The sequence below is a fragment of the Tiliqua scincoides genome, chromosome 9 (genome assembly GCF_035046505.1).
Source record: "Tiliqua scincoides isolate rTilSci1 chromosome 9, rTilSci1.hap2, whole genome shotgun sequence".
Classification (NCBI taxonomy): domain Eukaryota; kingdom Metazoa; phylum Chordata; class Lepidosauria; order Squamata; family Scincidae; genus Tiliqua; species Tiliqua scincoides.
In genome coordinates this window covers 15,034,546-15,057,640 of record NC_089829.1, presented here as the reverse complement: position 1 = coordinate 15,057,640, position 23,095 = coordinate 15,034,546, and the positions used below count along the sequence as shown (strand labels likewise).

General features: G+C 49.6%; 1 protein-coding gene across 1 annotated transcript in view; it reads left to right on the top strand.

Annotated features, from left to right (window-relative positions):
* Positions 1-7,250: 7,250 nt before the first annotated feature.
* The window catches only part of PLEKHG5 (pleckstrin homology and RhoGEF domain containing G5), a 46,636-nt gene continuing 30,791 nt past the window's right edge, over positions 7,251-23,095 (top strand). The window contains exons 1-7 of the mRNA XM_066637468.1: positions 7,251-7,274; positions 16,530-16,659; positions 19,732-19,834; positions 20,527-20,587; positions 21,579-21,670; positions 22,522-22,658; positions 22,708-22,713. Coding sequence (XP_066493565.1) covers positions 7,251-7,274; positions 16,530-16,659; positions 19,732-19,834; positions 20,527-20,587; positions 21,579-21,670; positions 22,522-22,658; positions 22,708-22,713 — 553 coding nt within the window. The remainder of the gene's footprint in view (positions 7,275-16,529; positions 16,660-19,731; positions 19,835-20,526; positions 20,588-21,578; positions 21,671-22,521; positions 22,659-22,707; positions 22,714-23,095) is intronic.

The following is a 23,095-nucleotide window of genomic DNA, read 5'->3' as shown; positions in this document are numbered from 1 at the left end:
TGCATAACAGTGTGTTAGTGAGGGAGGGCACTTCGCACGTCCTCAGAAGTGCTCTTTACAATCAGATGGCATCTGCCAAGAAAAAAAGTCACTGTGTAATGCATGCTGGGAGGAAGTATGGGTCTGGATCTTGGTGGTGGACATGCAGTTACCCTTTGGGATCTGACCTGCTGCCTTTGGGCTAGGAAAAAGAAGACTTTTTCTTGGCCACATCATTTGATGACCCTTGGGGGACTCATTCTCCTGTCCCTTGGAGCATGTGAATTGGCTCACTTGCTTAAGCTGGTGTTTTGCAAATGCTTTGAACTTGGTACCCCCTTCCTAAAAACACAGCATTTTTATCTCCTGCCCCCATATAAGTGCCAGTTGTCTCAGGCCTGAACATATCAAGGCACCAGCATGCAGGTTTGTTTGTTACAAGAGTATCCTACCTTCTTCCAAGGAGCTCAGGAGTAGGGACATGGCTTCTCTCTCTTCCCTCCTTACAACATCCCTTTGAGGTGGAGTAGGCTGAGAGATTGGCCACTGATTATTGACTGAGAGATTCAAAGACAAGCTTTATTGGGCCAGGAAGGGGGTCATGCCATCTGTGCAGTGGCAGTTGCCAAGAGGGGTGGTGTTGGGGACTGCCTCTTGCCCATCAGAAAGCCTTAGAAAGCTCAGTAGCTGGTGGCCATGGGAGCACTCAGTGCCCCATTGTGGAGGGCACCACAGGGCCCCTGTTCAGAGCTTGGCCCCAGAGTTCCCCACAGCCTGACGCTAGGACACCTGAACCAAGGTCAAGGTCATTCCTGCAGCCCCTTTTGGCTGGAATCCCACTCAGATTACCCTGTTGACATTCACATACTTCCTTCAGGAGCCTCACTCCCTCCCTCCACCTTTGTGGGGTCCCTCCTCACAGTTCTGGGAGACTTGGGGCTTGTTTTCAGAACATGTGAATGTTGTTTTCAGAATGTCATGTGTGAACATGGTAGACAGGTGTTGGAAAACTGCAGGTTAGCAAATCAGGGTTTGGCTGTGACTCTTGGTTGATACCTGGGTTGCTTGCTAGCTCATGGTGGAAACAGTCTTGTTGGATGTGGGGGGGGGAGGGAGGAATCCCAACATTTCTGATTCAAGACCGTGAGAATGTCTCTTGCTTTTTAGAATGCCAGTCCCTCAATCTGAACCACCACAAGGGAGATCCTTGGAAGTTTGGGACAAAAATAAGACCCCAGCCGGTCAGTTTCAGCCACTTGGCTCTGCTTGCCTCTGCCACATGGAACAGCAATGATGCAATGGCCAGCTGCTGCTTGGGGGGGGGCAGCCCTGCGTTGCTATCTGGCCTTGTGCTCTTGACTGCCTTCAAGCCTGACCTCCCTCCCCCAGCCTTGGCCTCATGGAAGTGACAGCCTGGAGAGGACTGAATGGGCTCTTTCGGCAGGGAGTCCCTGAGGCTAGCCACCAGTTGCAGAGCGACAGGGCAGCTGGGACCACCACATCCTATCCCCCTTGCATTGTCTGGCTGACATCCAGCAGAGGGTTGGGTCTGGAGCAACTGTAGCCACTTGGTACTCCGCCCCCTCTGAACCACAAATCCCCTTTGAAAGTTGCTTCCTCGCTACTGAGAGACTCAAGGCCAGTCTCAGCACTCCCTTTCTCCAAGATAAGATCCAGAGCTTTTTCACACATTAGTTGGTTGAAAAGAGAGTGCTTTGTGATGGTTCGATTGCTGGATGAGGACTGCTAAGGCCTGGGTTCAAATCCTTCCTGAGCCATGCAGCTCACTGGGTGACCTGTGGCCAGTCTCTTTCAGCTTAACCTACCTCAGAGGGTTGGTGTAGACCAGGGGTCTCTAAACATTTTGGCCGAAGGGCCACATCAAATATCTGGCATAGTGTCGAGGGCCGGAAAAACAAAAATTAAATATAAAATTTAAATAAATACATTAGAGATGGAACTTTGATGATTAACTTGGAGGCTGGTTGTGCAGCATGGCCTCTCCCAGTTTGAAGAGGCACTTGCTCAACAGACTGAGGCAAAGAAGGAAGGCCCACAGACAGGGAGACACACCAGGGACAGACTACATTTGCTCCCAGTGTAGAAGGGATTGTCACTCCCGAATTGGCCTCTTCAGCCACACTAGACGCTGTTCCAGAACCACTTTTCAGAGCGCGATACCATAGTCTTCCAAGACTGAAGGATGCCAATGAAATGAATGAATGAATGGGCTCAAATGTCCAGGATTTCTCCAAACACAACCACAGCCCAAAGCACACACTTAAATGGACCCCTGTTTCCCCACCCCACAAGCACAACTCCAGTTGTGTTTGGTCATCTGGGCCAGAGACTCTCAGGGGGTCAGATGCTGGCCACGGGCCAGATAGAGGCTTGCCATGGGCCACATCTGGCCCCCGGGCCGGGGTTTGGAGACCCCTGGTATAGACAGACAGACAGGTGGGGTGGGGTGATCAATATCCTGGACTTTTCAGGGGCAAAGTGGGATTTTTAAAAATCTCATAATGCTTTGTTTTAAAAGAAAGCTTCAATTAATCTGGCTCCAATGCTTAGAAAAAAAAAGTCTTAATAGACTGAATTTTGATATTCCTTGTGATGCTGTGGCAAAGTGATCAAGAGAGACTGGCAGCTCACACCCTCCCTCCCACCTAACCAGAAGGATTTGTGCCTTTGGGAAGAGGGGAAGGACTGCATACCATATTCTTTTTAATTTGCACATCACCCCCCTTGGTGTGTGAGGGGAGGATAGAAAATGGGTTGGGTTCAATGTGGGGGTAAATGTGTTTGAGCTCCAGTTACTGCATCTTTGGACTAGTAAAATTTAGGGAATAAGTAAATTTTGACTTTGGAAGAACCTAATAAGAGGAGTTCTAGTTAATTATCAGCACCAGTCTTTGCATCTTGATAAAACACGATCAGGTTATCTGCTTTCATTCTAATGTTTGCATGTGTTTGTTTGTTTTTCTGACTGTGCAAAAGTCCCCTTCTCTCCCCAACTGTCTTTTCCCCCCCAACAATTTCCCCTCCAATGTTCTGCAATCTCAGCCTCTGTGATCAGCTTGAACTCTGCAGGCTGATCTACCTGCCGCTTCACAATGCGACTGGTTTTTCTGACCTAAGATGGAAGATTCCATTTCCCCACCCCAAAAGTTTTATGGGAGCATAAGAACCGCCATCCCCAAAGGCGACAGCCACTGTGTTCCTGCATGAGTCACTGTTTGGAGTGTGCCTCCGGGTCAGAAGGAGGGGAACCCAGAGCAGTGACTCATACAGGTTCTGCCTTCGTCCTCTGAGGGCAGGTCATTCTACTGTGTCTCTGTATGTGGAGCAGTTTGCTGGATCTGATTGCAGAGCTTCCTGTTAGTAGGGGAGGGTGATCGGAAAGGGAGCAGGGACAAGAGCAGAGCAGGCAGCCTCCTCCACGTGTGGGTCCTCTGGGATCAGAGGAGCTGTTTTGTGGCCCACTAAAGGGCCTCTCACAGCACAGGAGAAAGCAGAGCATGTAATTTGTATGCAGGAAGCTGCAGGTTCTGTCTCCTGGGAAAGAGCTTTGCCTGGAACCTTGGGGAGCTGCTGCCAGTCCATCTAGCTCAGAATTATCACTAGACCGGCAGCAATCTCCAGAGATTCAAACAGAGGTCTTCCTGTCTGCCTGGACTGAATCTGGGAAGCTTCTGCAGTCAAAGCAGAGGCTCTACCCACTGAGCAACAAACCTTGCCCTAAGGGAGGGGTGTGGGGGTGTGTTGGGGGGGGCATGACAACACCCTGTGACTTTGGTTGGGTGCCTTTCCATTGAGTGGATCTGTGCCTGTATCTAGTGACCCTAAGCAGACAGGAGACCACTTCCTATACCACAACCATCATCAGGGCAGGCGAGGAAGCACAGAGGTCAGGCGAGCCCCGAGGCTGTCCTCCCGTCCCATGTAATGTGGGTGCGTCCCAGCTTGCCCCATCCTCCAGGTGCAGCCTTCTCTGGCTGTGTACTCTCTGAGTCACTCTCTGTGTAAACAAACACACGCACACGGTCTGAGGCAGGAAGGAGAGCGGAGCTGGAAGAGGCAGAGTGGAGGCACTGATAGCCTGCAAGGAAGGTGATGTCGGGGCGGCTGCTGCAGCTCTCAAAGCAGAAGGCCTGAGGAGAGGAAGGGCATCCCATCAGGTCTAGGCTGGGACAAGGTGAGCTGACTGGTTTAGGGGCAGCAAGGTGAGAGATGGGCAGGTCTGATCCGTAGGGCAATTCTCCTGCACAAGCCCTGCTGAAAGAAATGGGAGATGTGCTGTTTCAGGCCCAGCCTAGCATGCAGCTTGAGTGGAGGTTGGCAAAGGGTAGGGAACCCTCTCAGAGCTGCTATGCCCATGAATGAGCAAAAGTCTTATGCATCCTTGCTTCTGGGCATGTGCAGAGGTCCTCCCCAAGGGAAAGATTTCTTTGAAGTGCTCTGGACTAAGGGCAGAGCACCATTTCTTTGCAAAGAAAACTGCTCGTGGGCAGGCGGCAGTCAAAATCCTGCCTTCCTGCCATCCCCATGTGACACCTTAGCTGCGGAGATGCACATTACACCAGAACATTAATGTGTGTGCATTAATGGCGTGGGCGGCTCAGCTGGATTCTGTTCTGGCTTTGCAGCTTTCCATCACAGCAACAGGCCAAGAGGGTGAAAAGAAAAACCTCTGTCAAGTCAGTGACTGATGCATAATGCTGTGGCTCATCTGTGACAAGGTAATGACACTCTGCGTGAGCTCAGAGTAGGTCTTTAAAAAATTACTATTTCACGTGTTGCAGGGATGACATCAGAAAGAGGTTCTGGGGCTGAGTCTTTTTGTCTAACCAACTTGTGGTGAATCCTGTTTCTGCACTCTCAATAAGAGCTCAGTGATCCAGGTTCCAGAGGTTGGCTCCTTCTGCCTGCCAGGCCTTCAGACTGGAAACCAACCCTCTGTGGCCTCAGTGGAGATAACCATAAGAAGTTTCCCCTCCAGGCCATGGAAGGTTAGGAGTCCAGCTGTTGCAACTGGGCAGCTTGGCGTCATGTTGACGTCCCCTGTGAACAGCTGGAAGTCGCCTGTGTTCTTGTCTGTCGGCTTTTCTTCAGTGACCATGCCAGCCATTGCTGTGAGTGAAGCTTTGGGTGGCCTCGCAGCTAGACCTTTCCTGGGTCTTTCCAGCATTTCAGCCCCTTAGTCAGCTGCCAAATTTACAGGGTGCAACTGCCGAGAGAGACTCCAGCCAAGCTGTTCTTATTGTTTGCAAGAATGTGTGTTCACTGCTACCAAGTGACCTTAAGCGGGGCCAGGCCAGGACCTCCCAGCATTATGCCAAATGCTGGCCCTTACCTGGTGATATGCCAGCCTCTGTCTCCTGGATTGGAAAAGGAAAATGAGAAGGAGCAGGAGAGGAAAACGGTGGACTAGAGTGATTCTAGCCCACCACTGTCCTCTCCTCCACACTTCCTCCTCCACTCTGTTCCCCTCTTCTTTCTCCAGTGCATCTAGAAAGCCAGCAGTCTTTGCCAGCCCTGCCTTCAGCAGTGGGTGATGCTGGTGGTGAGAGGATACTGTGGGATGGGAAGAGGGATGAGGGATGGTATTCTTGGCCCGCTGTGCGTGTTGGAAAGGATGTGAGTGAAAGTGCCATTGGTCTTGCAACGTGGGTGCAAATGCTTTGCCACTGTGTGGGGTCATGCTCTTTACAAGGACCGTAGAGGAGGCTGGTGCTGTTTTGAACACTGTATTTGGTGAAATAGCAGCTGGGGAGGACAAGTCCATCAGTGACAACTAGGCAAGATGGCTGTGCTCAGTCCCCAGGTCCTGTGTCTGCCTCTGAGTATCAGCAGCAGGGAAGCAACAGTGGGAGAGGAGGGTGGCTTTTTCTGGAGGAGGAGCAGGATGGTGGAAGGCGTTTGGTCTGATCCAGCAGGGCAGTTCTTATGCACTGTGATGAGTGTTGGTTTCCCAGCCCCTGTGCTGGCGGAAGGAGAGTCTGGGCCTCTTCCCCTCCGGTCGTCTTCCACCTGCCGCCCCAAATCAAATCAATCTTGATTGTGCAGCCCAGGATATTGCCTTACAGAGCACACCTGCCATCTCACCCCAGCAGCCACTTAGCTGGCTCAGCATCTGGTGGGCTTCTGTCACCCTGAGGGTGGGGAGACAGCTGTGTCTCCCATGACATACCAGGACGGGCAAGGCAAGCAGGGAAAGACACTTGACACATGCTCAGAGACATTTGGCTCTAGGTGCCAACCAAAATCCCCTATATAGTCACCACTAGAGGATTAGCTGCAAAAGAAGATGGGCCTCCTCTGTGCTCAATCCTGAAGAGGGATGCTGAGGAGGGAATTTCTGTAGATGCAGCTTTTCTTGCCCATGCAGGATTGGTTTCCAGCCTGCCAAGGATTTCTGGGCTTTGCTGTCTGTGGACAAAAACAGGAAGGTGCCTGGAGAAGTGCTGAGCACTACTCTGAGTGGGAGAGAAGCCTGAGCCCTCGGTGTGAAAGAAGTTGTTTACAACCCTGCGTCACCTCTGAGATTTCCCCTTTAGTAATCCAAAGAAGTGTTTACAGTGAGCAGAATGGATATGCAGTCGGGGGAATGACAAGCTGATCTCAGAGCCAGCCCAGCCCAATAAGGGATACAGGCAGCTGCTGGGGGCTCCAGAATTCTTTGGGCTTCAGCAGGGCCAGTCCAAGGTCTCCTGATACCTGAGGTGGAACACCAAATGTTGCCCACTTCAATCTGAAGGTGTGCACACTGCTGCTCCCTCCATTGGAAGAGGAAGTGTGGAGGAGAGTGATGGGCTAGAGTGTCCACCACTGTCCTCTCTCCCATATTTCCACTTCTGCTCCATCCCCTTTTTCCATTTTCCAATTTAGGGAGCAGGAGGAGGAACTGTGGAGGCAAGTGGACAGACAGGCACTCTATTCCATCCTCTCCTCTCCTCCACACTTCCTCTTCTTTTTTTGTCCTCTTTTCCAGTCCAGGGAGCAGGAGGAGCTGTGGAGGTGAACACCCCACCAGTCTCCCATCAGAAGCGACCCTCATTCAGCCCCCTGGACAGCCGGCCTTAGTCTCCAGTCAGACAAAAAGACTGTTCTGAGGGGCAACATGCATACCCCACCACAGACCCTGGGGGCAGCATGGTGTGAGGATTGAGGGGGCAGGCAGCTGCCCCTTCATATCCTGTTTCAGTCTCCTCCTTGCAGTACTCGCTTCCAGTGAGTGGAGCACAAAGCCTGGCTGTCACTCCATCCGTTGCATGGAGCAGGGAAATGCAGCTGAAGTCATGAGAACCCTTGCAGATGAAACCCTATCCTCCCGACACCCCTGCGGCTGCATACAATAAGGTGGGGGTGGAGGAATGTCATTTCTGCCTAGGGCAGAAAAATAGCTGGCCTTGGTCCCCAAAGCTTGGCTGAAGGGAGAGGGAGAGAGACATCCCACGGTGGGAGTTTAGTGTGGAGAGAGGAAACCTGTAAGGCTGCCTTCTGTTTAGCCAGGATATTAGTATACACTGACCAACAGCTCTAGGGTGTCAGGCAGAGGAGGATCTTTCCCAGCCTGGATAGGCTGCTGGGGATCAAACTTGGATCATCTGCATGGAGAGCAGGGGCTTCACCAGCCCCCTACCCTTTATCCTTAAGTGGAAAGAGAGAGAGAAGTCTTCTCCCTGTCCCACTGGGGGTCATCCAATAAAACAAGCAGCAGATGCAGGATAGAGAAGCAGTGTCACTTCTTGATACTACACACAGTCAATATTGGGGAACTCCTTGTCGAAAGAGGCCATTGGCCAAGAGGGCACGAAGACAGGGTTTGACAAATCCATGGATGGACAGGTTGATTGATGGGCATCAGTCATGGCAGGTAGATGGAGCCTCCAAAGGCACTTTGAATAGGGTTGCAAGGGAATAGTGGCCAGAGAGGGCTGTTTGGCCCTGCTCAGAAACTTCCTGGAGGGGGAACAAAATCTGGGCCTGCTGAATCTTTGACGTGACCCACATGGCTCCCTTTGTGAGTGCTAAGGGGAGCCTGGTGGCGGAGCTGCCTGGCAGATGGGCTGAGGGGAGCGTGTCCATCTGTCTGCGCACTGCAGAAGCAAGCAGCTTTGGAAACCCAACGCGCCTGGTGCTGGTTACCGATGCTGCTGCTCACCTTGGTGTCGAGGTGTGCCTCTGGCGGAGGCTGCGGCTTAGGTTCCAGCTGGGAGGTTTCCAGGCAGAAGGGGGGGGCGCGGAAGGGAAAGGCCAGGCCAGGCGGAGGAGGAGGCAAGTAGCTGCGGGCCCTGCTGGCTTCCGAGGCAGCCGTCAGTTGCTGCTTGTTCAGGCCCAGCCTGCAAGAGGAGGATTTGCACCCTTACTCACTGCAAGCCCACAGCTGCCCCACCTGCTTAGTCAAGGTTTTGTCATGACCACCTCAAATCCTTTTTGAGGCTGTGAATCACCAGCCTGGCTCTGCAGCCAGGGAGCGTCTGCCAGGCCTGCCCTGGTCTGGATGAGCTGGCCTGATGGCGGTGGCCGAAGAGAGGCTGGCTGGTGAGGGGGTGAGTGCAGGGGGGCCCTGGGGAGGGATGAGTGGCTTGCATTCTTCCACCCCCTTCGGGCTCTCCTCTCCTTGGTGGAGAGTCAGTGCTGATCCTGCTGTGGCATTTGCTTTCAAGAAGGCCTCCTGGCCGTGAAACATTCAGCAGTGTCTCCGGTAGCAGCAGCTGCTCCTCCCTCCAGCCTGGTGCTTTCCTGCATTGCCTCTTGGGGCTACAGGAAGTTCAACTGGCTGGCAGTCTGCTTTCCTCCATCATTGTGGGTCTGAGAGAACTGCCCCTATGTAGTCCTCCCCACCTTCTCTCTTTGGGACTTCCTGTCCTCTGCTGATGTCTCTCGAAACCCTTCCTGGCTCTGTCTCATTTGTATGGGGCCACAGACCGCAAATACGGATGCCCTTGCTTCTGGTGGCAGAACAAACTGCACGAACGCTCAGGGGCTTGGGGTGGTGATTTAGGCATCTCAGAGGACCCAGGAACTTGTCTGGCTGTTTACAGGGCACTCTGAGAAAGGCAGGGCAGGACAGTGATCTAGAAGCCCCCTGTACCTTTGGGTCTTGCACTGCAAGACAGGCCATGTGCGGAGAGATCAAAAGATGGGAGGTTTTGGTCACCCTCTGCTCTTATGGACATGGCACAAGCCCTTCCACAAAGAATGGCAGCAACACATTTACTGAGGACATGTGCAGGGAGAAGGGAAAAGAGCACAGAAGGCCGTGTGAACAGGGTGAGGAAGGAACAGCTAACTCTGTGTTTCAGTGTTGCATCTTAATTGCACTCTGTACCTATTTTCCATATTTCTGTTTGCTCTAAGTTGGTCATGCTTACCTCTAAGAGCTCCCCCCCCAATACGTTTTCTAGTATGTCTTAAGAGTTAGAAACTTGACTTGTTCTTCAAAGCTGCGATTTGCAGATCATCAAACTGGTGCATTTGTGGAATCGCAGACTACACTGGCTTGTGCAGGTGTCACAACTGATTTCACCTATCCTTGTCCAAGGATTAATCTTTGTGTTGTTTTCCCATTCGTTGTGCTGCCTCCCTTGGGAGTGTGGGCTCAGAATCTCTTAATTTCCCCCCAAGGAAGCCAGATTGGTGTAATCTGAATTACACCCAAGTTTGGGCAACAATATTGAGGCTGCACAAAAAGAGTTCTAACAAAGCTCATTTGGGGAGCTAGGGCAAGGAGACTACAGGTGAGGCTATGATGTGCACAGGGGCAGTGTGTGTTTGTCCAGACTGACATAAGGGCAAGCAGCATTGGCTTGGAGTGCAATATAAGGCAACTTCCTAACACAGGGGAGCAGCAGTGGGGGAGGGGGTTGCCTTGCTCTCTCACCTTCTTGTGGGGTGTCTGGTGAGCCACTGTGGGAAGGAGGAGGCTGGATTAGGTGGGTTCCCTTGAGCCTGATTCAGCAGGGCTTTTTCAACTGTTCTTATATATTCAAGGAAGAATTGGGGCGGGCAGAGCTGTCTGCTCGTTCCTCCCTCCATGTTGCTTGGCAAATTGCACAAAATCAGCTGAAGGGAGATGGCCCCCGGTGCCTTTTTCCCGACTTCTCCACATCCAGTGCTGCTGGCGAATCTTTGGCGGGCGCACCTTGGCTGGGCAACTGCTCAGACCGTATTTGCTCATCTTTGTCCTTGTTTATCATTCCAGGATTATGTAACATTTGAGGGCATGACGGTTGGCCCACAGGAGGCACGGTCTGTTTTTGGTACAGTCTGATGAGTAGCAGGAAATACATGATGGCAGAATGCCTGAATGTCCATTCATTTAACTAATCAAGGCCTAACTCCTGAGGTGGGCACCTACTACCAACCTCTTATCTATCGGTGCTCCAGCCACTACTTTCCCCCCCACTCCCTGGAGACTAAGAGGGAGCAGAAGAGGAAGAGTAGAGGAGACTGACAGACTAGAACCACCCCCTCTTTTCCTCCTCACTTACCCCTTCTGCTCCGTTCCCCTCTTCCTTTCTGGACCCAAGGGAGTGAGGCGCGAAGGAATGGTGGTGATGAAAGGGTGAATGGAAGTAGGTGCCCTCCACTACCTCCATTGGCTTCATGGACTGGCTGGCCCAGAACCAGGCAGCTAACATCTGGAATTCAGATGTCAGATTTGGATTGCAGAATTAGAAAACCAAGGTCAAATCTCACCTCTGGAATCTCATGTTGGAATACAAGAATCCAGTTTTGAATTCTGAAATCTGAGGATATGATGACGGATTTCAGAAGGTCACCGTGTTTTGTTGCAGATGCTCACAGCAGGCTTTGGTGAGAGGTGCTGTGTACAATGAAGTCCCGGGCAGAGGCAAACTTCCTCTCTGTAATTCAAATATTATCTGAACGCTTAGGGTAGTTGCTGAATAGTCTTTGATGTTTGAGACTTTGACCTGGAATGGTAATTTGCTTCTCATGATATCCCCAGCTGACATGCAGTGGCCTTGAGCATTTGCTAGTGCCATGTTTCAGCCTGCCACAGCTAACACAAAACACAAACTCAAGTGTATAGCACTCAGATGTCACATTCAGAATTCTACTTCAAAAATCTGAGTGGTGATACTGAAAATGAATGGATTTTGAAATCTTCCACCTTCTGATGAAGGGGAATTACGCTGTGCATCATGCTGCCTCCTGCTGGATCTACTGATTTCTTGTTATGCTTTTATCTTGTTGTTTCTGGAGTTCAAAGCTGGCACCTGTCATTTCCCCCATGGCCACTTTTATCGTCACAACAGCCCTATAGGAGAGGCTCAAAAAGGGTGACTATCTCATGGTCACGTAGTCTGCTAACCCTTGGCGTTTTGTTCTGGGTCTCCCAGATATAATCCCTCTATCATTGGAAGTATGCATGAGGCCCTGGGCCTTGGTGTGCCCGGTTGAAAGAACTCTAATTGCAGGGCTTGGATAGTTTTCTTGCAGGGTGGTTACCAGCCAGAACCAGAAGGAGCTGTGGTCTGAGTCAGGAGGTGCCAGCACTGTGTGCCTCTTATTTTGGAAACTAGGCAAAGTGGAGGATGCTCCCCTCTGGCCATTCCCCCCCCATCTCCCTGATTCATTTGCTGAAAGGGGGGCATTTGCTGTGGCTTGTTGAGAGCATTCTTTGTGGCAATCAATGGCCATTGTTGTGTGCAGCCTCCAGGGTCATAGGGCAGCAGCAGCACCCCTTAGGGTCTGGCTGTGCATTTAAAAATATCCCTCTTGAACTGGGGATGCCGAGTGGCCCCGGGCACAGCATGGCCTTCACTCACAATTGCAGGAAACACTCTCGTTGCCAGGGCATTGTTCTGCTGCAGACATTGGCTTCCTTTGCCCTGGCGAAGGGGACATGGATAGGCCGGAGCTAGCCTGCAGCCTCCTCTGATGTGATGGAAGACTCCTGCTCTGTGTTCCCGACAGAGGCTCAGTTTAGCTGGCGAGGCCCAAGAAGGCAGCTTCTCCCTAATGGTAACCTGGCCAAACAGGGAGAGTGGGTATTGCTTCTTGGTGCATGGCGAGGGGGGTGGGGTATGCAAGGGCATCCATACAAGGCATGTTTCTCTACAAGCTGGATGCCAAACAAATTTGCTAGCAAAATCCTTGAGCAGTGCATCTGCCTGGCACATGCCACGGATGAACTAAGGGGGCAGGCTGGTGGAGATGGATCTGATTGCAATGTGACACTGGGTGTGTGGAATTGATTACTTATTTTGTGGAACTGTCTTGGTGTTTCAATTAGGCCCTTGGTCAGCTACGAGGGTGAGCCTTCTTGGCATTGCATTGAACTTGGGCCTCACTCTGGAGGTAGCAGGTGAATTCTTCCAGGGCAGATTTAAGCGTGGCATCCTCTTTCTTTGAGGGAGCTCATTGATGTTCAAGATGCATGGGGGAAGTTTGGAAACCAGCTTGTCAAGTCAACGTGCCTCTTGATGTCCCCTGTCCTTTCTGCACGTGGAGCACTACTTGAAGGGGCTGCTACAGGCTTGCCACAGAATTCCCTTTGGCATGCAGTGCGCATGGGGAGGGAGGCAGGAAGGCCACTACATTGGCTTTCTTGGTGCCTCCCCCATCTTGCACCACATCCTTCCTGCATTAAGGACTGGTCTAGATCTGGATTACCCTGTGACAAAAAAGGTAGTAGAATCCAGAGGGTGGCAGAGTAGACTATATCAGTTCAGATGGGGAGGGGGAATATTGTTTGCAGATACTCTCCTATTTAAAACATCTAGTACCTCAGGAAAAAAATTTCTAGCCTGGCCTTGTTGGCTAGTTTTCTTGATTCTCAGGCTCTTGGGCAGATTTGCTGAGAAATACCCCTGCTAACTGGATGAAAAGGCATGTTTAAAGAGAAGAATCTGTTATATTTAGTGGGGTTGCAGTTCATCCCAGCAGAGCGCCCTTCCCAGTGGCTGTTTATGGGTCTCTCCTATTGAGATTCCCTTTGAGACAGGGAACTACCTTCTTGTTCCTTTTGTTGTATAGACCTCTCTGTGAACTTTTTTTTTCTTGAAAAGCCGGATCTAAGTATAATTAATAACAATGAGACCATTCTCTGTCTCAGACCTTGGAGAGACACGTGCAGTCAGACAGTACTGGGCTAGAAAGATCACTGGTCTGACTCAGCAGGCACCCACATGTGGGCTAGACTGTGGGAAGGGGCCATGGCCGAGTGGTCAAGCCCCTGCTTTGCTTGACCCCTGGTAGCATCCCTGATAGCATCTTCTTGGAAAGCTTGTTCTCTGCCCAGAATCCTGCAGAGACGCTGCCAGTCACGGCTGGCAGTGCTGAGCTGGATGCACCAAGAGCTGCACTCTGTATGGCAGCTTCCTTTTATTGAACACCCTTTAGTTTGTACTGCAGACAGATCCCTTTCATTGTGACCTTCTTCAAGAATATCATGTATCAAGAGGGAGAGAAAGTTGGGACCAAGGAAGGATATAGTGTCATTTGAAGGTTTGATAATGGGGTGAGGTGGGAAAAGAGGAATGGATTTGGGTTTTTGAACAAGGGCAAAGGAGAGCTCTTAGGTTGTCAAATGGTCCAGAGGCACCTGCTGCTTCTATATTATTGAAGATCCTCAGATGTCTTCTTTGGTAGGTGGTGTGCAGTTGAGAAACAACCTTGAGTTTCTAATCATGTCTTTTGTAAAAGACATGAGTGAGTGGGAGTCTTTTGTTGATGAATCAGTTTGATAGCTGGAGTACAAAGTTTTGAATGATGAAAGCGGCATTCCCAACAAATCTGTCAGCAGAACTTAAACCAGGTAAAAGGAAGAACTGTGTTATGTTCCATGCAAGACACTCCTTCTTAGAGAGACATCTAAGAGAGACACAGACATCCTGTGTCACATCCAGACACAGGAGAGGATGTGCCTTCAGATAGTGTCTTTCCACCACACACACAATCTTTGCCTACCAAACCAGACTACTTTTTTCCTTCAGAAATACTAGAGTTTTTTTCCCAAGCCGGATAATGCAATTAGTAGATGAATCAATTAACACTCATATGGTTAATTGGGCAACAGTATAAAAATACATTTCCCAAATGACTGAGTCCCCTGCTCTGCAAGGAGAAGGTCCTAGGTTCAAGCCTTGCAACATCTCTGTGTAGGGCTGGGAGAGATTCTTCCCTGTCTGAAACCCTGGAGAGTGGCTGCCAGTCAGAGTTGAACAATACCTAACAGGACCCAGGGTTGAACTCTGGTGGAGACAGACTTCTATATTCTGATGTAAAAAATATTACCTCTGTGTGTTTAGGTACAGTGTTGTCAGAAGCGACACTAGGGTTTGTGTCACCTGCTGTGAGAGCTCACTGCATCACCCCCATGATGGACCTCCTCCTGTATCAGACCATAATAGAATAAATTGTAATATCAAATGCACAGCCTAAGTGCAATGGCATCACTAGGGTTGGCGACACCCCCATTAACTTTGTTTATATAATAGTACAGGTCATCCAACAAATTGGTAACCAACAAAAAACCAGGGGCTAACTTGATGACACTCGAACAACTGAATAACGGTTCTAGTATTAACTCTGATACATGGAAATGAGAGCTGACTCATACTAACACCTTATTGATTCTCTGCTGTGTCATAACAACACTTCGTTGGCTCTCAGAACAGTCAGCCACATTGGTCAATTTAAGAAAATCAACTGTTTGTTACATAAGGCAGTTGTGTTTTCCATTTCTGGTTATTTGTCTTTAACATTTGATAGACTACAGATATCAGTGCGGTTTGTTTCATTGCATTCTGCATAAAATTCTGCACTGAATGACATATAACATGATGGTACTATTAAAAGAAAAACCAGGATGTCACAATTTTGGCCACTAGTGGTGTCAATGCCTCACCTGGAGCGGACGGGCACTTTCTGGTTTTTCTTTTAATAGTACCATCATGTTATACATCATTCGATTCGCGGCTGATGTGCAAGGATAATAAAATCATTTCAAGTAGCTTTGAGAGCCACTGTCTGTGATAGCCCATTTCCAAATGGAGACAATTTAATACCCCCCCCCCCCCAGCAACACTGGGGTTGTAGTTTCTCTGGGGATTCATAACTAGTATGACCAGGTCTGATGGGGGGGGGGGGCGGGAACAGGACTGCACATTCCAAAATTCTCCTGCACAATATTAAAGGCACAGAGCCGGACCAGTCATGGGACAAACTGAGGTGGATCCTCAAGCATTGGATTGGTGTGGGGGGAATGCCTGCCTCCCAGCCTCCACTACACTTCCTCCTCCTGCTCTGTAGATTTGAAAAGGAAGAGGGAAATGGAGTAAAAGGAAGTGTTGAGGCGAAGAGAGTGGTGGGCTAGAGTGACTCAGTTCAGTGGCATAGCTAAGGGGGTGCAGGGGGTAGCAGTTGCACCGGGCATCAAGCTTTAGGGGGGCCATAAGCTGAGCTTGACACTAGTGACCAAAATTGTGAAAATCTTGGTATGTATGAATAATACCATCATGTTATATATCATTGGAAAGGTAAATTAATGCAGAATGCAATGAAACAAACAACACTGGAATATCTGTTATCTATCAAAAGTTATGGCCAATTGACCAGAAAATGAAAACATAACTGCCTTGTGGAACAAAAAGTGGATTTGCTTAACTCCAAACTAACCTATGAGACTGTTTGTTCTGAGTGCCAATGAGATGTTATTATGATACAGCATGGAACCAATAACTTTTTATTTATTTACTTAATTAAATTTGATTTTGTCATGCAGTGGGCTACAAAATGTTCTTTGACCCCAGGTTGTAGATAGATGCCTTAGCTATGCCACTGACTGGGGTGAGGCAGCAGAGCAAGTGGGTGGTGAGATGTTGGGGAGAGGACATGGGTTCCTCCCAATTTTCACTTTTTAAAAAGCCTGGGTGTGGTGTCACTTCCAATTGTGACATCACTTCCGAGACAACATTTTGAGCTTGGCACCGGGCTACACAATCATTAGCTATGCCACTGACTCAGTTCCCCCTTTTCCAGGGTTCCCCCTGGGTTCCCCCTCACCCTCTCACCCTTTTCCAGTCCAGGGCATGGAAGGAGGAGAAGGATGGTGGTGGAGGTTGGTGTTCTGGTGGGTAAAGGGATGGAGAGCAGATGGCAGCTTGCTGAGGTCCCCGAAGGTTTTGACCAGGTCCTGTTGGCCAAAAAATTAGCCAAAAAACCAATTTGGCCCTGTTGGCCAAAAAACCCCTGCTAATTGGGTAAGCGGCACTTTTTCAAGTGGGTGCTCCTTTTTTTAGCAGGGGGAGAGTAACTGGCCCACCTCACCCCAGCACTGTCTGTTCTAGTGGCTGTCTGCTGGTATTCATTTGCATCTTTTTAGATTGTGAGCCCTTTTGGGACAGAGAGCCATTTAGTTATTTGATTTTTCTCTGTAAACCGCTTTGTGAACTTTTAGTTGAAAAGCGGTATATAAATACTGTTAATAATAATACTGTTAATAAAAAATGAACCACTGATCTGCCCCTGCTGATTTGGCCTAATGGTCTCTCTCTCTCTTTCTCCCCCCTACCCAGGTATGCCACCACACCAGATGCCAGCAGCTGAACCACAGCAGCCCCCTCCACTTGTGTGAGACGTGTGACGGACGCTTCCACAGCGCCATGCACTTTGACGGGCACATCCGCTTTGACCTGCCACCGCAAGGTGAAGGAGACCCTGCAGCGCAGTGGGGTGTGTGTGCTTGCCTAGGGTTGAGGTCTGGGTGGGGGCAGAGTCAGGCTTCCTCAGATATCCATCCACCTAAGACAGGATCACAGCCATCCAGCCACATCCAGATCACATCCTCACTGCATGCTCTGCAGTCCTCTGCTCGTGCATACAGAATAAGTCCTATTTTTTTTTAATTTTCTGAACGTGCAGTTCTATTGTACTCACCTAAATGTGATCCGAATAAGAACTCTACAAGAGTGGTAAATCTTGTTCTACCCATATTGCAGATGGGGAGACTGAGGCTGACAGGGGGCAGCTTGCCTAAGCCTGTCTCATGAATTCATGGCAGAGGGGAAAAGGCACACAGCAGAGCCACTACGCCCCCCCCCCATTTTCAGTTTACATCTGATTTTCATCTTTACATCTGATTAGATCTCACTCTTTAAAAGTCAGTCCACGTGCGGGAACACTTTGCAACACTTCTGGAAATGACCTGTGACCTCTTGATTTTAAATTACCTTGAAAAAAAATAAAGACAAGATGAGTTAGCCTTAATTGGTTCCAGTTAGCCTAGTATCCTGTTTCCAACAGTGGTGAGTCTGAATCCTTCAGGGAAACCAATAGACCAAGAAGTTAGGAGCAGCTCAGTTGTTTGTTTCCCCCCACACCTAATATTCAGAGGTATACAGTCCCTGAACCTGGAGATGTCAGGGATGATAAAGCTGTCACCAGCTTCTTTGCACTAAAAGAGTGCTCCCATTGAAGTAAGTTGTATTCAGTGTTAAGGAACACTGAATTTAAGTTCTCAATGTAAACCCTTTAAGGAGTTGTCTAATGCCCTGAGGCTACAGGCCTTTTCCACACAGTTGCTTCAGTTGTCTTTGTAATGCAAATGAACCCACATCCATAATGCTCATTAGCATGACACATGCACCTCCTCCTCCTCTGCCTTGACAGCAGTCCTGGATTCAAACAAGGCAATTTTCAATTTTGTGCCTGAAAGCCACTACAGATCAGAAAGCAAGATTTGAAAGTAGGGATGCAGGAGCTGACTCCAGCATTCAAAAGGGGACGGAGCTGTTGCTGAAAGTTCTTAGGCAAAATACTCAAGCCTTTGTGAGCAGTTGGTTTGAATGCTCGCAAAAGGCTTGGACATTTTTGCCAAAGCTTAAGTCTTTTGTGAGTGCTCAAATGGCTTGAGAGGATCAAATGCCTAGTACCCATTGCCGGGGGGGGGGGCACTGACCCCCTCCCAGTTCCCCTTGCTCCAAAGCAAAGCTGTACTACTTTTGGAGATTGGGGGAGACAGGGTGGCAGTCACTCCTAGGGCAGCAGTAGCATCTTCTCTCAATCCCAATGGGCACCAGACTAGAATCCCCAATGGGAGCCATGCTGTTAGCATCACTTATGCCCCGGTGAAGGACCTCTGAGTACTCTCTCCTAGGTGTAGGCAAGGCAAGCGGCATCCGTTTCCCACTGGGGATTATGTTTCTGGTAGTCCTTACCAAGGAAAACCAGGACCTCAAAAGTACTCCCTGCAGCTGCTCCCCCCCCCCCAAAGTTAAGCACTTGACTTGGAGGTTGGGGGGTGGGTGGGGTTGAGGTAGGCAGCAATGAGAGTTGTGGTGAGTTCTCTACATTCTAGTCTCAGAGCAGCCAACTTGATTGTTTGCAAAAACTCAAACCTGCACAGGAAGGCCTGCATTTGTGCATTTGCCTTGGAGTTCAGTTTGTGAGCATTTCCAAGGGGGTGCTTGCTTTTGCAAGTACCCCCTTCAGATGTTTGTGACTCTACCTCAAAGCACATGAGTTTGAAAGCTCACCAGGCTGTCTTAGGGCAGACCCTCTCAACCTGTCCAATCTGTAGTATTAATACTGGCCTGGCCTACCTTCCTGAATTGTAAGGATTGGCAGCATAATATATATGAAGTACAACCTCAGTACTAGTTGCTGTTAGCTCAGTACTGTCTGCTCCAGACTGATCCCAGCTTTCCAAGGCCTAGAGTAGACAGAGGTTTTCCAAACCCCCCCCCCAAGCCCTGCTATGCTGTTTGAGATCAATTAACTAGAACTGCCAGGACCGAACCTGGAATCCTTTGCAGTGAGCTGCTTCCCCTCCCACAGATGCTGTATATTTTCATGCATACCAGGCTCTAAGTGGGGAAGGTAGTAGAGGCAGTGGAGCAAGGGCGGAGGGTCTTAATGAGGGATTCGTGCAAATGGGCACAGTCTCATCGTCTTCAGTACGATTTGGGGCGAGAATTGCAGGTGGCTTTGGGGGTTCCGGTTTCTTCCTCTCCTGAAATGTTCATTCTTTGAATAAGAAAATGTCTGTGTCTCAGGCTGTACTCCTTGCGTCCTTTTCAGGAGAGAACCTTTAGTCAGTTGGCATGTGAGTTGGTGTGACATTTGTTGCAACATCAAACATTTTGGGGAAAAAACACATAGGATCTGTTTAGAGAAGGTGGACATCTGGGAATTATTCTGGGCAGGGGGCGGGCACCACAGCACCACCAAATGAAAACAGCAGGCTTTTGTGAATGCGTGAGAGGCCCTAGAGAATTTCACAGGTGTCCATCTTCCATAAAGAGATGATGCACATTTCTCTGGATTTTTTTTACGTGTCACTCGATGTTGGGTCACAAAATTTCCTGCAGAGCATTGTTCTTTTTTTAACATAAAACCATTGGTGAAATACGTCTGCCATTGATCTGCTTAAGTTTTTGTCTTCTTGCTGCTCCCTGGATGTTTAAAGGAAGAGAAAACAAGAATATCCGACACTCTAGCCCACCACTTTCCTCCACCCTTCCTCTTCTGCTTCACTCCCCTCTTCTTTTTCCAATCCAGGGAGTGGAAGGAGGAGGAGCGGTGGAAAGAAGTGACCGGATGGAGGTGGGGCACCCCTCTACTCTGCTGCCTGAGGCGACTGCCTCAGTTGACCTCATGGATGGGCCATCCCTGAGTAACGGAGGAAGGATGAATTGGGACCCTAAGTTGTTCCCCCTCCCCTCCCGCCTCCCTTGGGGGCCTGAGATGCACCATAACTCAACTCCTTCTACCTTCCAGGTTCTATCCTGGCTCGGAATGTATCCACACGCTCGTGTCCGCCACGCACCAGCCCTGCATCAGACGTGGAGGAGGAGGATGAAGGGCTGATGGATGGGAAAGGGTGAGTGCAGGTGGAGGGGCTTAATTCAGAGGAAAAACATTCTCCTCGCATAGAAAGCTAGCATCTCAGGATGGAAGGTTTTAGGTTTGCCTTCTCCCTGATGTGCTCGTTTTTGTGTGTGCAGGCAGCTGTGGGAGGGAGTGTTCAAACCCACAGACACTCCCCCTGCTGGCAGTCTGAAACAGTACACTTCACATGAATGGGCTAAATTTTTAGGTCGGCTTGGTGCTGGGGTTGCCGGAAAGGTGTCCACAAAATACGTAAACCACGCTAGAAGTAGAGCCAGGGCTGGCCCACCCATGAGGCCTACTGAAGTGGTCGCCTCAGGTAGCCCACCCACCTCCAGTACTCCTCCTCTGCCCTGGATTCAGAGAGGAAGGAGATATGAGGAGGAGAGGAGAGTCTCCAGTGTTGAACCCACACTCTCCTCTCCTCCCCACTTCCTCTTCTGCTTTGTCTCTGTCTTCCTTTTTGGATCCAGAGAGTGGGGAGGACTTGCAAGGTGTGCATTTCAAGTTGGGAAGTCTTGCACCAGCTGGGAGCAAATGGGAGAAAATCTTTTCTGCGCTGTTGAAGAAAAACATTGCTTTTCTGGTGGGGCAGAGAATTGAACAAGGCAGGAAGCTCTTGAACAAGAAAGTCGTTCCCCCCCCCCTACTTTTAACCACCAAATTTTTGCTCCTCTTTTGCAGGGACAGGAAAAGCTCAGCACTGAAACTGCCCAAGAAAAAAGCCCGGAGGAGACACACGGATGTAAGGAGATGGGATGAACTCATCCCTTCATTACATTTTCCTTCTTGCTCTACCCTGATGAATCCTAACTGGCTCCACTCTGGTTAAGCTGGTCTCCCTAGTGTCTTCTGGAGCAGAGGACGATGGGAATGTGCCCAGTAGTAGAAAGGGTACAGGTTAGGGGGAGGCAGTGATCTGTCCTGGTGGATGGCAGCAGAAATGTCATGCAATATCAATGGCAGGGGAGGGCTTTTGCCTTCTTTTCCTGCTTGGGAGTTTAGCTAAGTGGAGCCTCCGTGTTCCAAAGCAGTTTACCTCTGAATAAGTCATGCTGGGACAGGCAAGAGGGAAGAGTGTGTCCTGTTTGTTGGTTTCTTGGAGGCATCTGGTTGGCCACACTAGGGTGTATGTGGCTCATATGAGAGAATATCAACCCACAGAAGGTTCTGGTTAAATCCCCAGCATCTCCCAATGGCAGTGGGTAAGATACAGACTGTCAGTTGGAGAAGATTGTATTGGGAAACACTAACACAGTAGAACACAACTTTGTGTGCTTGAGTTCTAACACAGAACTCGGAGTTCTTCTGTGGGCTGAAGCATGCTTATGCGGTGAGCACTGCTGCAAGTGCATGCATGTGTAGTCATACGCCGTGTCATGGTTCCTGGCCTCCTATTTTCATGTGCCTTGCATTGAAAAATGTTGTGACTGGTCATGTCAGCACTTGCAGGGCACTGGCACTACACCTGTTGTCAAAGATCCTCCCTATTCCCCATCAATGCTGCATCAGCGAGGAGTGTATTTTTGAGAAGCAAACTCATGAGAAAAACCCCTGACACTGTTATATTGGCCATGGATGCTATGTGTCTCCTTGTACTCTGGGACCTTCTAGGGCCTCTTGGAGAAGCATTTGTTAGCTTGGGTTGGAAGGAGGGGCTAGGGCTGATGAGTGCCCAGCCCTGCTTTGGGTTCAGATGATGCACCATGCGCCAAGCTCCTGTATTTCTCCTCCAGGATCCCAGCAAGGAATGCTTCACCTTGAAGTTTGATCTGAACATAGATATTGAGACAGAAATCGTACCAGCCATGAAGAAGAAATCACTGGGGTAAGGACTGCTGGTTATCCTGGGAGGGGTGGGCAGGTCTGAGTGTTCACTCAGAGGTGGCTCCAATGCACCCAAGCCTCTCTGTTTAGGTAGGTGGGGAGCCATTCCCTTCAGTCTGTGCTCAGGTAGAGTTCTCTGCCTCAGAATCTGCTGCATCAAAACACCCACTATCCAATTATTTATGCAGCTCAAATTTTTCTTCCCCACCCCTGCCCTCAGTAGTATGCTGCTGTCATAAGCTGCAGAAAGAGGGCCAATGAGAAGCTGTAGCAATAACATCGTCCTCCCTGGCCAGCTGCCCTCATTAAGCCTCTGAACAAGCGGCATTTGGCTTTTCAACTAACAAGAGGATACTTGCTTTATCTTTCCATGATGAAAGACTACAGTGCACAGGGCCGGCCCATCCATGAGGGAGGTTGAGACAGTTGCCTCAGCCAGTGGATTGATTGATTGTGGGTGCCCACCTCCTTCTGCCTGTTTCTTCCTCCCATTTCCTGGATTGGAAAAGGAAGAGGAATGTAGTACAAAAGGAAGTACGAAGGAGAAGAGAGTGGAGGGCTAGCCCGTCATTCCATTCCACTCCCCTCTTCCTTTTTCAATCCAGGAAATGGGAGGAGGAGAGCTCACAACCCTCTGTGTAAGAAGGTAGCATTACCATGATACGATATATGGAGTGATCTTTAGTGTCCAAGTTGTGTCCAGGGCTTTTGCCAGTCTCCTCCAGTCCACTTGCACAACTTTTTGCATGTCTCAGGCCTCCCAGGATTCCTCCCATGGTGGTGGTGGGGGGACTGTCCAAAATTTGCACTGAATGGCAGTGCCACCTAGTAATTCTGTTTCTCTCTTTCCAGTGAGGTTTTGCTGCCAGTATTTGAGAGGAAAGGAATAGACCTTTCTAAAGTGGACATTTATCTGGATCAGTCCAACACGCCCCTTTCGCTGAACTTTGAGGCATACCGATTTGGGGGTCACTACCTACGCGTGAAAGGTAAAGCTCTGTGGGGATCTCTGCCACAGTGAATAAACCCACTTTGGAGTTCCTTGTGCTGTGCTTGTCTTGCCCACTCTCTGAAGGATGCTGATGTGAGGAAGGTTGAAAATGGTGTTGGAGACAGATGCCGGAAGGATCATTACACTGGAAAAGCAGTCCAGCTCTCTCAGGATTGAGATTAAGAACTGGGATTTAGATTAAATGTAGCAAGTTTTTAGCACATCCCAAAAGAAGGGCAGTTTTTGATGAGGGTAATTTCTGCATTAAAGTGCCAAATTCTGGGGAACTTGGCTGTTCAGAGACTGTTGAACTCTGATTATTTTTCATGGTGGCTGAGGTGGAAGGGAGACGATTGGGTTTTTGTGGTGTGGAGAGGCTTTTCTCCCTCTCCCCCAAGACTGGAACCAGGCTGGGTCACCCACTGAACTGATCAC